The sequence below is a fragment of the Sinocyclocheilus anshuiensis genome, unplaced genomic scaffold (genome assembly GCF_001515605.1).
Source record: "Sinocyclocheilus anshuiensis isolate Anshui unplaced genomic scaffold, SAMN03320099.WGS_v1.1 scaffold375, whole genome shotgun sequence".
NCBI classification, from domain to species: Eukaryota; Metazoa; Chordata; class Actinopteri; order Cypriniformes; family Cyprinidae; genus Sinocyclocheilus; species Sinocyclocheilus anshuiensis.
Genome location: NW_015549594.1, coordinates 828,249 through 841,825, shown reverse-complemented (window position 1 = coordinate 841,825; position 13,577 = coordinate 828,249). Strand labels below are relative to the sequence as shown.

General features: G+C 35.4%; 1 protein-coding gene across 3 annotated transcripts in view; it reads left to right on the top strand.

Annotated features, from left to right (window-relative positions):
- Positions 1-1,660: 1,660 nt before the first annotated feature.
- Positions 1,661-13,577, top strand: part of LOC107658358 (tenascin-N-like) — a 28,429-nt gene continuing 16,512 nt past the window's right edge. For all 3 annotated transcript variants that reach the window (XM_016446863.1, XM_016446862.1, XM_016446861.1), the window contains exons 1-4: positions 1,661-1,783; positions 7,172-7,561; positions 8,916-9,290; positions 12,975-13,238. In XM_016446863.1, the coding sequence (XP_016302349.1) occupies positions 7,177-7,561; positions 8,916-9,290; positions 12,975-13,238 (1,024 nt within the window). In that variant the 5' untranslated portion in view covers positions 1,661-1,783; positions 7,172-7,176. The remainder of the gene's footprint in view (positions 1,784-7,171; positions 7,562-8,915; positions 9,291-12,974; positions 13,239-13,577) is intronic.

Below are 13,577 nucleotides of genomic sequence, written 5' to 3'. Positions count from 1 at the left end.
AGCAGTCACTAAATCATTCACCATAAAGCAAAATGACATGTAATTAAAACCGGTAGTAACAGTGTTTACTGTGTTTTTCAACAGTAATTAAAGACATAGACAAGCACACAATCACTTACTCACTGCTGAGTGAACGGTACTGTAAACTAGCATGACTTTTTTCAGTATACAGCCGGACATTTCCTGACTACAGAACAATTTCTCCCTGTTCTTATTTCCTACATATTCCAACCACATATGAAAGTATCCAAATATTTATAGAGCCAATCAGGTGTGCCAAATATGTTTTTTATAGTGCACACACAGGCTCTACTTTTAGCCGTTAACAAATGAAACATTGAGTTTGTCATAGCTGCTGTAGGACTGAGGGGAAGGTTTTAGGGTCTGTAATAGTGATTTGCTTTCAGTGACGACATCCTTTGAAAGTGTTCCAAGAGGAAACTACTGCCTTTGCTATCTGTCTAAGAACGAATATACAACCACATTATGTATAAAGCCAGACCCCTGCTTCTCTTTAAAAAACATTACACCTGGCCTGCTCTCCAGTTTCAGCCCAAGTATTTCACCTCTCTGTAACACAACACCCAGAGATCAACAGATGCCTGGGAAATTATAGCCTAATAACTTTAGTGATGACTTCTGATAATTGCTGCTCCGTTCCACTTAAAATCTTGATTATAGGCTGACAGAAAAATATGTGTGGAGCACTCAAAACAAATTAATAAAGATATTTCATAGTTTGTTTATTGTTACACTAAAACAAGGCACAGAAACAGTTTTTACTCAACTGCTAGTAATTTTCACTATTAATTACAAAGAATCGGCATGTAAGACATTGAATTAAACGTGAAGTTTTGAAGTAGAAAGACTGAAATAGTATTTTCTTGTAAAACATGCTTCAACAGTTTTATTTACAATATCAAAATGATGACAGAATATGCATTTTTTAGTGAACTATTCCTTTAATTCTAGCCATTGTTTAGGTAGAGATATGTTTTAAGCAATCAAAAACAAGCAAAAGATGAAATCTGTAATGAAATACAAAATTTAAATGTGCAAAATGTCGCACCATAATACATTTTGTATTAGTATCTTTCTGCAACATACATCCAACATACATTTGTGTACATGTTTCTAAATGTTTCACTGCATTGAACATGCTTCATATGGCTCAAAACCAGAATATGTAAATTCGATTAGGAATTAGTTTCCATTTGTAAAGTTATTCCAATTTTTGAATCAAGAGGAAAATGTGTGGAAAGGACACATAAAAATATTGCTGCATGTAGTTTGCTGCTGTATTCAAGCTCAGGACTGTGTTGACTTTGGTTCTACACACCTGTCAGTAGCTATATATCACAATTCCTGGAAAACAGATTGATTAGCGCTGCTACTGTAAGAAAATCCTTGAAATAAAAAACGTATTCATTCAAATCTACCTGCGAGAGCTGGCGGTATTTGTGGACCACTCTTGTTAAGTTTGTGTTGAATGGAATAAGTAATGAAATAAGTTCCAGACACTGTACAAAAGAGAAGTGTCTCATTACCTCCCTCAGTTCTGTCCTCTATGGTTGAGTTTTGGAGGTAGCCACACCCAGGCTGGCCATTGGCTCAGGGCTGCAATGAGGACATTTAAACTCTTTGAAGGCAGAGAGTTGGAGGACTCGGGACATTGCTGATCAGGAGGGCCCTGAATGCCCAGTCTGAGCTTGTAAACAGGTGCTTGCAGTAATAGGCGTCCGTCAGTGAGGAGGGATATTACTGGGGCAGGGAATATTCTGGGGTAAGGCATCTACAGCTTCACTATTGCCTCTGCATGAACTTCTCACTTTTTTGCAGCTGTAAAAATCTGCTGTTTAATTGACATTATGATGCTTGTGAGGGAAGATGTCATGCAGTGATTTATAAAAAATGTTTTGCTTGGTAATTGTTTTTTTTTTCTAATTTGCTAATTATTGCTAATTATGAATATTTGAATCGACACTGTAAACATGCTTTGACAGCTAATCTAAAAATATACTAACATCTAAGTGAAAAGTATTATTTAACATTAAATGAATTAAATTAAGTTATTTATACTTTAAGCTTCAGAACAAGTAGACGTATTGCACTAATATAGGGCAATCTAAACTTTTAGATTTTTATTGAGTTTTTATATTTTTGCTGCTGCTAAATGTTCACGCTCAATATTAAGAATCATTGCTAAATGTATGATTTTTAGACACTGAAATTATCGATAGTGATTCAGATTTGTCATTTAGGACTATAATTTGTGGTTTCAAAGGACAAACAGCTTCATTTCAATGGATAGTGCCCAATGAACGCCTTAAAATGACCATAAATCTCACGAAGCAATGGGTGTCCCAGTCTTGACAAGATAACATATGTGTCCCAATGGACAATGCATAGTGGAAAAATGTGTTTGAAATCAGGTGCATGATTTTTAAATTAAGGTTTTTTGTTTTAGTTTGAAATAATCCATCCAAGTTTTATTATTATTTTATATTTATTTTAAAATTATTCCATGCTACTTTGCTTTGTGTATTGATGTGATGTTTGTTAGTTTTCTTCTGAACCCTTTCCTACCTGATATAAGAGAAAAAAATATGGTTGTCATCTGTGGCTGTCAACTCTCGCTATTTCTTGCTCGTTCCTTCTCTATGCTTTTTTTTTTTCAAGGCATATGCTTAGTACTTAACCTGTCCGGACCCCACTTTTGCACAAGATCTAAGCTACATCCTCCTCGTCTGGCAGATTAAGAGGAAACGCTACTGTGTTGGCTTCAGGTATTATCAGAAGCCCAGATCAGATGAACAGCAGATGTTGCATGCATGCAGCCCGCTGGAGGTTTACTATATGCTGCCTGCACATTACACATTACAGGCTAACAGAGTCAGTTTTGGCTATCTGAAAGATCCTGTAAGGCTGCTGTGGTTTCATTCCCCAGTGGTGCATACTGAGGAGAGGAAATGAGTCTGAATCTAGACTTAAGCTTAATTGCTTTCAGCTCTCATCAGCTGAAGAGCAAAGGGGAAAATCACTGGTGCTGCATGTTTGTGGCTTGCAGTCTGCACTCCTCACCTCTCCACCTCTTCTCTTTCTGCATTGGTAAGCCCTGAATCTCTTTCCTAATGGTGCAACTGGGGCTCTGCTTCAGATGCAGAGGAACAGACTGTCTTTGTCTTCTTCCTAATGTGTCTCAGGAGAGGAGAGGGCACAGCACGGCACAGTCTGGCTCTCTGTTTTCCCGCCCTCTACCTCACTCAATTTATTCCCCTCTCAGAATGTGATTTATGCTGTTCACAGGCTGTTTGTATTCCGTATTGCTTGTAGGTCTTTGCCCTTGTAGTTCCTCAAAGGCATGAATGAGTCCCAGTCACAGCGTTGAAAGTTTATATTTTGACTTGGTGTTGAGATCCAACAGAAAACAGCCAGCGGCCACTTAACAGCCTGCATCTCTTCTGTCTTGAACCACACTCTGTTAAACATCTTGCTGCAGAGATTTCATTGGGCACGGCTTCTTCTTCTTCTTATATTCTTTTATAGTTTTATTAGCAATATTTAAGATGAAAACAGTTAACTGTTATTAATATGAACTATTCTTAATATATTATACTAATTTTGCTAAAAGGATTGTAAAAAAATCTTCTGGGAACATTATTATTAAAAAGATGTTATTATATTTTATGAATTATATACAAAATATTATTCATGTTTATTATTCATTTTTTTCTACAATGTAGTTCATTGGTTGGGAGTCATGAGATTTTTATAATTATTATAATTTTAATTAATAATTTTTTTTCAAATAAATTATTATTTCAGATTTATTTTATTATTTACTTATTATTATTATTATTATTATTATTATTATTATTGTTATTATTATTGTTGTTGTTGTTGTTGTTGGTGTATTTTCTAGTTTTGTTGTTATTAATATTTAATATGAAAACCGTTAACCGTTATTAATATGAACTATTCTTAATATATTATACTAATATTGCTAAAATAATTTAAAAATGTTAAAAATTAAAGGTTATTTTTCTGGGAACATATTATTTAAAATAAATTATTTTATATTTTATGAATTATATTTACAAAATATTATGCATATTTATGATTATTTTCTCTTTTTTACAGTGCAGTTCATTGGTTGAGAATCATGATAGTTTTAGTTAAATAGTTTTTTTCATTACAGTTTTAATTAATTCATTTTTTCATTTTTTCAAACAAATTATCTCTATCTATCTATCTATCTATCTATCTATCTATCTATCTATCTATCTATCTATCTATCTATCTATATGTGTGTGTGTAAGTTTACAGTGTAGTCCACTGGATGAGATAAAAAAACGTTAAAAAGTGAAACATCTTTCATGAGCAATTCACGGACTATGCGCAGCAATTTTGGTGTCATACATTGGCCAGTCACATGCAAAATGTGGGCAGTAAGTATTTTGTGGTTGTTGCATGGCAATTTGTATTGTCTGTTCAATTACTGTGGTAGAAACAGAGCATCTTTTTTTTGTGTTTATGTATGTGCATGCAGACTCAAACATCCCCTCAGTGGAAGAAGAGAGTTGGTAGGCTTTTCCAGTGTCCTTTCCAAGATAAATAAAAGAGCAAAACAAGCGGTGCACATGAAATAAAAGCTTCTGACAGAAAGCAATAAACGAGACCCTCAAAGGGCCTTGCAGCTCTAGCATGTGTGTGGTGTCTGGACCTGTGATGTGGGCTACGGCAGGACGGTCATGGACCTCACCACTCTGTGCCCTAATACTGCACCATCCAATCTAATTAGCATCAGGGAGTCCATGAGGTCATGGAGAGACTCTCCTGCCTGTTTGAGTTCAGTGGTCAAGTGTTTAAATGTTACCCAGTGAGTTACATATCCTGATTTAGATGCATCAATTAGAAGAGATAATGCAGAGGGAAATATTTTGTTCCAGTGCACAGTCCCTTTTGATTCACAGATGTGAATTGCTTTGCCTCTACATAGAAACACATGTTAGACCAACAATATTTCCTCAAATAGTCACAAGTTGCTTAACTAACTTGAATAAACTATTTCATATGAACTGTGTTGCTGGTTTGTTATGCGGTTACTAGTATAGGATTATTGTTTTGCTCTGTGTGTGCATTTTGTTTGTGTTGTTGCTCTTGTAAGTATTGAGGTTGATTATTGCACATTTATTGATATGAATCTAGGTTGCATTGGCTGGATGGTACATTTTGGATTTGTCTTGTTTTATTGGTTAATTTCAAGTTATTATTCAGTAATTTATGAACACAGAATGGCCGTTAGCATTCCGTCTCCTCAGACTAATGCAATGGAATAGCTCTCCACATCTGCAAAAAAGAATCTGTCAGAAACAACAGCCGCCAGCAATGTTTTCTGCTCAGTTGGTTGATCCGTGTGGCATGAGCTCCAGATTTTTCTGTGCTTCTGTTCACATTTCTACCTTGGTCCTGAGGGAGTGCTCTGTCTTCTCATTTCAGCATTTCTGCCATTCCACATCTGCTTCTGGACTTTGATGTGTGTTGTTCCATGTTTATATTTAAGCGCCACATTTACAAAGATTTCCTTAATGTTCAAAACAAAGCATGGAATGCATAAATGGTGAAAAAAAATGACAAATTCAATTACCCTGAGTACTGTGGTGCAAGCATATGCTGAAATGTTAAGCCATTTACTGTAATTGTCTGGTTGTCAGTATCACAATATCACAATGTCGTGGTCTATTATCAGAGCTTGTGACTGATGAAGAAATAAATTCCATAAAGGTACAGCGGCTTTGAGACAATAGTGTTTTGTTTTCATAGGTTATGCAATGTCGATGAAACTATTTGGCTTTAAAGGCAGAGTAGATGACTGTCATTTTAGGTCCTGTAGGCTCACAAGGGCCCTCACCTTTACATTGCATAATGGATAGATACAGTATGTGTGTCTCATCTTCATGTGTTCAGGATTTTTTAAATGAAGTTCTATGCGCTGTCTATCTATGACAATCTGATGCTAGATATGTTTTTTAACTAACATTTTTTAAATATTTTATTTATATACTTTTTATTTTTATTTTATATTAATAAAGTTATGCTGTGGTACTTATGCTATACCACTGGATGCATGCATCAAAAATAGACATTTAAACAGTTATTTAAATTACTGAACTATTATTTAATATTTAATTTAATATGAATAAAATTCAGTATTTGTTATTTTATAATTAATAATAAAAATGTCATATTTTTAGAATAAATTTGTTCTAAAATTTATTAGAGCGGTTATATATGAATGCTGTAATTATTTTATTGTTATTTAGTATTATTGGACTATCGGATGTATGCATCAAAAAAGGACATTTAAACAGTTATTTAAATAACTAAAATATTATTTAATATTTTATTTATATTATTTAATATAATTTAAAATGTATTGTTTAATATTTAATTAAATATTTGTATAATAAATTTGTTATATATTACAGTTGCTGACTGTAAAAAGACTTATAGTATCATATACTAATTATAATTAACTTTAGTACTGTATAAATTACATGATCAGAACTCAAATCAAGATTCCTTGACCACACAAGATCATACGCTTACTGCTAATGAATTACATTAACTTGGGTATGCTGGGGCCCTGCTTTCAGCTGGTGCTCAGGAGAAATAAGTTATTTTAATTCACATCTTAGTTTAAAGCAAACAAACCCCAGGTGGCTCTTTCTAAGCATGCATTTTCTCTTTTATAAAACATCCTACTTTTAAATAGAGATGTATTAAAAGCTTTGCATGACATCATTGTCATGGGGATTACATCATTTAGTTCGAAGGGTTCTCTGCTCCCAGAAGCCCTTGTGGTTGTGAATGTGCAATTAATGGTTTGGATGGAATGTGCTTGGCAAACAAACGGTCTGCCCAGTTCCTACTGTAGGATCAGACATCTATAACACTGGCCTTGTAAAACAGATTGCGCTCCATTAAACATAATGTGATGTCTTGCACATTGATTTTCGTGTGTGTAGCATGCAAATCAAGCTCCTTACTGGAAGGTGAGACCGCAAACCATAAGGAAAGTTTGATATTTTAAGAAGGAAATGCTTGTAAATTTAACCACGCAATCATCATAAGATTCTCCAAGGGTTCACGTCTTTCTGCTTTCTTTCAGAAACCATGATTGTAAGATTCAACCGGCTGAAGAGAGGCCTCTTCCTTCTAGGGATGCTCTTTACGGTATCCCGTCTTGTGCTCTCTGAGGAGGTGGGTCCTGCAGAGAAAGAAGTCACGTTTAGCCATGTCTACAGGATTGACTCTGGTTGTAAGCAGGGTTCTCAAGTGGCTCAGCTTTCCCAGGACCAGGCCTCAGAAGGACAGTTAGTCACAGTGGATGGAGAGAATGACATTGTCTTCAAGCACAACATACGTCTGCAGTCGGCTGGTTGTGGATGTGCAGATTCCGAGGACTTCAAAGCCCTGCTGTACCGTGTAAATGGCCTGGAGGAGGAAGTCACCTACCTAAAGAGCCAGTGTGCTCAGAGCTGCTGCAAAGGAGGGTCAGGTATTAGTACTAACCTGGAGATTATTCTTTGATTTTGTAAAACTAAAAAACAAGCTACCTGATTTGGTGCAGTGAACCATACAGCACATACCTGATTATGCCTCAAATATAGCATAGTCGAATCAAGTTCGGGCTAAAAAGTTCTGGCAAAAATACAGTTTTTATTTTGTTTTAAATTAGTGCATAGTTTCATATTTTAGTGCATAATGTATGTGTGTATGTCACACCTTCCATTTAAAGTTAAAATATTAGCAGTTATGCCATTTGAATTTAGAATGCTTTTTTTTTTAAAATTCTAGTTCAGTTTGTGAATTTGAATTAAGGTATCAAAAAGGAACTAGAATTGAAATTTGAATTTAGAATTGTTGAAAGGAGTACTACTGAATTGAAATTGTGTGATTTTTAACAAGAAAAAACAAAGATTGTCACAAAAAACAAAACAAAACAAAACTGATTGTTGGCTTGACAGCCTTGTTTGAATCTTTGTTTTGTAAGGTTTTATAGGCCTTACAAACATAGATATATGGACCAAGGTGAAGAACTTAATTTCCCAGAATGACATTCCTAGTTAGAAAGTAATATATTTATTTCATACTAAGTATAGTTCAAATCTATTAACATATTTACTGACATATCGCTTGAGACTTTCTGATATAAAAATTTAGTATAATAAAATTTTATTCGGAGTACTGCTTGTGCACAATGCATATTTCTTAATATTAAGCCTAAAATGTGTTTTAATGTCACTATTGATGAGGATTGTATGATCTTTGAATAATATCTGTCTTTAAATGAAAGAGATTTAAAGTGTTTCTAAAAAGTATACCTGCAATAGTTCCACTTTAGCACCATCAAATATACTTAAGTATATTTTTAGTTGGACTTCAGCACTACTTCCACACAATTAAAGTGCATTATGACCACAATTAATTGTTCCAATTTAGCAGACTTTAAGCATACCAGTTTAGTATACTAAAAGCACAATTGCATGGTATTTTTATTAAGTACATAAATATACAGTATAAATGCATTTGTAGTATACTTAGCATTAAATAAATGTATTTTAAATACATTTTAGTATATTTATTTTTCCCTAGGGATTGCTTGTTGAATTTCTTTGAATTGCAGTTCAGTAAATTTCACTTCCTGTGGAGTGGCACCAATTCAATTCATATTCAGTCTCACTCAAAAAACCTGTGAATTTCTGTATTATGCTACTCTCCACTCTCTGCTTCTGATATAAATCCACTGGTACCAAGACTGCTTATATCACGTCCTGCCTTAAGCAACCTCCAAAGTCCCATTTATCTCTACAGAGCAGGTGCAATACGTTAAGATTGTTCTCCTTTGCTAGGTGTGGACACTAGCTGCAGTGGGCATGGCATGTACCAGCATGACTCTTGCAGTTGTAAGTGTAACCCAGGCTGGGAGGGTCCAGACTGCTCCATCTCATCCTGCCCTGATGAATGCAACGATAATGGCCGGTGTGTTGACGGACGCTGCGTCTGCTATGAAGGCTATACTGGCCATGACTGCAGCCAACTCACGTGCCCCAATGACTGCAAAGACAAAGGCCACTGTGTGGATGGCAAATGTGTGTGCTTTAGTGGATTCTCAGGAGAAGACTGCAGTATCGCCACCTGTCCCAACGACTGCATAGGAAATGGACGCTGTGTGGATGGACAGTGCATCTGCGATGAGGGATTCTTTGGAATCGACTGCTCCATGGGTAAGTTGGTTTACAGGAAATTCTGACCAGAATCTAAATTTCCTGATTGTGCTTTTTGTGCTTGATTCAATTTAGATTCATTCGGAAATTGGACTACACTACATTGGTCATGCTGTCTGTTTCTCAGTAGATTCAGTAGCGATGCTGCATTGCCATGGAATAAACTTTTTCATAGTATTTCAGTACGGTGTAGTTCTGTCCACATTGACAGAGGAATACATGCACAAGAATTTAGTTTATAGAAGCGAACATCAACTGGTCTCAGATAACTTGATAGCCTGTTTGTTTTATTTATCTACAATGTTAAAAAAAATAGATGAAGTAAATAATGCTGAAAAAAGGACTGCATATTTACAGTAGCTACTTGATTATTGTAGTTTGCTTCATTGACCACTGTTGTTAATTTGTAGAAACGTATGGCTTCCAGGAACACAAAAAATGCATCTTAATCCAATTTTTCTTTTACAATATACTCATCCTTTTTCACTGATCCAAATTTGGTGTAGAAACAATTTTTCACTCTGCTAGTTAAACTGCTAGTAATATTTTACAAACAATTAAAAAATACAGCAAGTAACATTGAATTAAAAATGAAATTTTGATGTAGATAAACTAAAAAATATATACAGTATACTAAAATTCAAGTCTACTTAAATGTACGCTTGATTTTAGAGGCCTCTGCAGGCAAACAAAGAGGAAACTTTTCTAGTTCAAGCTTCAACATTGTTCAAACTTACCACTTGCTACTTCTATACTTTTCCAATAAACACTTATATAAGAACTAATTGGGCACTTTGAGTTCATTTGCTCGTATTAACTCTCTTGTTTTTCAGTCTCCTGCTGGAAGAAAACAGTAAAAGATAGGCCTCATTAGCACAAGGGAATTGTTTTCCATCAATCCTTTTCTGTTCCACACGTTTCGCCCTCAGATCTTCAGATAGAAGTGGAGTGCCTCAGAGTTGGAATGCATGGATAGATGAGCTGAGCTTCAAAAAATATTAGCCATGGCCAGAGCCTTAGGGTGTGACACATCATCTGTGTTAACACTTCTGAAATGGTTTCTTAGGGGAGTTAGGGCACAGTGTAATTTACTCCGAGAATGATAATAGTAGGGAGGTAAGAGCAAGCACTGCAAACTAGTCAAACAGATCAATTTGGGTGTTACATTCTCCTGATCTTGACACTAATTGGCTTCGGAATATTACTAGAGGGTTTCAGCTGTCCATAACTTGTCTGAAAGATTTTCCATATCTGACGCTATAGGGAATTGCCATCGTTATTAAACCACACTCGTTCTTGCATATATGGGGATGTCTGACTTGTAAAATCTTACGAGGATTCTAGGATGATGCTTTAAAAGTTATACCATGAACACCAGAAGCAATAAAAAAAATATAGGGGTTATTATAATAGGAGGTATTTATTAGGCTTTGAATGCTCCAGTTCTTTTAATAACCAAAACAATGGCCAAAAATATTTGTATGCATCTATTTTGCAATTAATATATTATGCGTCTGGCAGAATGGAGTAAAAATTAACATAAATGTGTGAATATAAAACAGTACAAAAATATTCATTTCAAAACTATTTTATATACATTAAGATTTTTTGTATGTTTTTGAAAGATTTTTTTTCTCACAACACTGCATTTATTATTATCAAAAATACATTCAAACTATTGTGACATATTATTACAATTTAAAGCAGCTCTTTTCTATTTTAATATGTATTAAAATCCATTAGCAGCCATTACTTCATTCTTCACTGTCACATGATCCTTCAGAAAATTCTTTCAAAACAACAACCACATCAAAAATCTTACTGTCCCCAAACTTTTGAAGGTTACTGTATAAATAAAGAAGTTTGTGTTGCAAGCCTTGACTGACTGGATTATGTGGAAGTGATTACAAACACACATAGATTAGACCTGTATGAAAAACAGACAAAAAACACCATGAAACGATTCTATGGTAATCGTAAATGTGGTCGATCATCAAAAGATCAGCGTGGCAACTTTGTTCTGACCACAATGAGTCTAGTGGATTTTGGTGGATGTCTTAATGGCAGATCAACGAAGTGCAGATGCTGAAGATTAGATTTACTGTACCTTCTGCTGCTGCCACAGGCTTAGACACTGCATAAAAAGTCACTATAGTTTTGTTGTACAAAAAGAAAAGGTGGCGACATTGTAAGAAATTTATATTTAGTCCTGATCACAATAGATTATCAATAAAATGTAATTAAAAGTGCATTTACGGTTATTTAAAGTTGCTTTAAGCATCAGGCTGATGTTTCTATGGCTTGAAGAACCACCACTGCTGATTTATGCAAGTTTGTCCAAGTCCAAACAGAACTGTGTTGTAATTGTAACTTAATTGCTTTGGTTAGCCCTTACAATTAATCAGCGGGAACATGCATTTCCGGCACTTATGCTTTCTTTCCAGCTGGCTGATGATAATTCATTAGTTCAGCAGGCCTTTTTGGGATATTATTTACGGGTGAAATTGTTACTGGCAAACCCAGGAGAGAACCGCAAGAATGGCTGTATTAACTGCCACTGGATGGAAAGCCTCCTGCAAAACTGAAGGAAAACATTTGACTTCCTGCCCCCATGCCATGTGGAACAATGTCCAAACCTGCTGTTCATTCTTTCCTGGGTAATGCGGTCTTTTCACAGCACCCTTTTCTCCCCCTCATGGATTTCCCTGAATTTTTTCCTTAAATCCACCACCTCCTTTATGTTTTTCCCTGTAAGCTGGTGGGTAATGTGTTAATGGAAACTTCACTCCCTGGGCTGCTGACTGTCTGTCTGACTCTGGGGCTCCTGGTTTGTTCCTGGGGCCTCCCCTTTTTTTTACTACTCCAATGTGCAGTTTTGTTAAAATCCCTACTTATTGATGGAGGCTCAAAACCACAGAGTAACCAGAATGAAAATGTGTAATCACCATAAAATATCCAACTCAGATGTTCAGTAAATCTTAAGATCACCTGGTATTTCACAAGCTGTATAAATGTGAACAAACTTTAGAAATGAAAGAAGAGAACTGCGAAATAGAAACTTTTAAAGGAATAGTTCACCTAAAAATGGAAATTCATTATTTCATTATTTTCTCAGTTTCAAAGTTGTGACTTATTATTTTTTTCTGTTGTACAGAAAAGGAGAAGTTCTAAAAAATATTTTTTGTCCACACTTTTAAATATAATGAAGATAAATGGGGATAGGGGCTGTCAAGCTGTAAAATGACAAAAAGCACCATCAATTTTTCATACAAGTGACCCTGTGTGACTGTTTTTATACAGTATATTTTGCAGTTTGTGTGATGAACAAATCAAAATTTACATAAGTATTCAAAGAAAATCTCTCCTTTGTGTATTCATGGGAGTTCATGAGAGGAGTAGCAATGTTTGATTTGTGAATCAGTTGTTCTTTTAAGACATCTGAATGAATCAGTTGATCCAATAAAAAATTGTCTGAATGATTCATTCATGAATCTGAATTATACGATTGTACGAACACCAGCTATGAAGATTGTCTGTGAATATCGAATTATATTTGGGTGTGTTCATCATTCTTGGTTTAGTTGTACAAATGAATAATTTTTAAACAGCACCCCAATGCAAAGACAACTAGTATGTCATCTGATGTGAAAGAATGCTCATTGACAACATTTCTTCCTACTTCAGTTTTAGGACCAAAAGGCCTCCGTCTGATCAAAGTCACAGATGTATCTCTGCTGGTGGAGTGGGAGTCTGTGAGAAGAGCTGAGTACTACATCCTGTCCTACTATCCAAAGGGAGACGAGGGAGCCATTAAAGAGGTCCAGGTGGAAAACACGAAAAACTCCTACCTGATCACAGGCCTCAGACCTGGAGTCACATACATAGTGCAGGTGTACGCTGTCATCAGGGGTATTAACAGTGAATCCGATGAGATTGTGGCTACGACTGGTAAGAACAGTTGTTTAAATATTACAAATATATTTGTAATGTACATGGAAAGCTTTGTAAAATTGCTTTGTCATAGCAGCAAACAAGCAGTGGTATTTGTGTTAACTCTGAGGCCAGATGTAACTAAGCTTTTAGAATTCAATGAAAATCCAAAAACACATTTTCATGGAAATGAATGTTTCCAGTTTTGCAACAATAGGATGAGCACTACAGCATTTTGATGTGGCCAGTCTTTTATTCCTCACAGCACATTAGACGCCCATGAGAAAGTGCTGATCATCTGGACATGATGACAAAGATGAATGGCCAGCATGGGACACTGTCAGTCAACGGTTAACA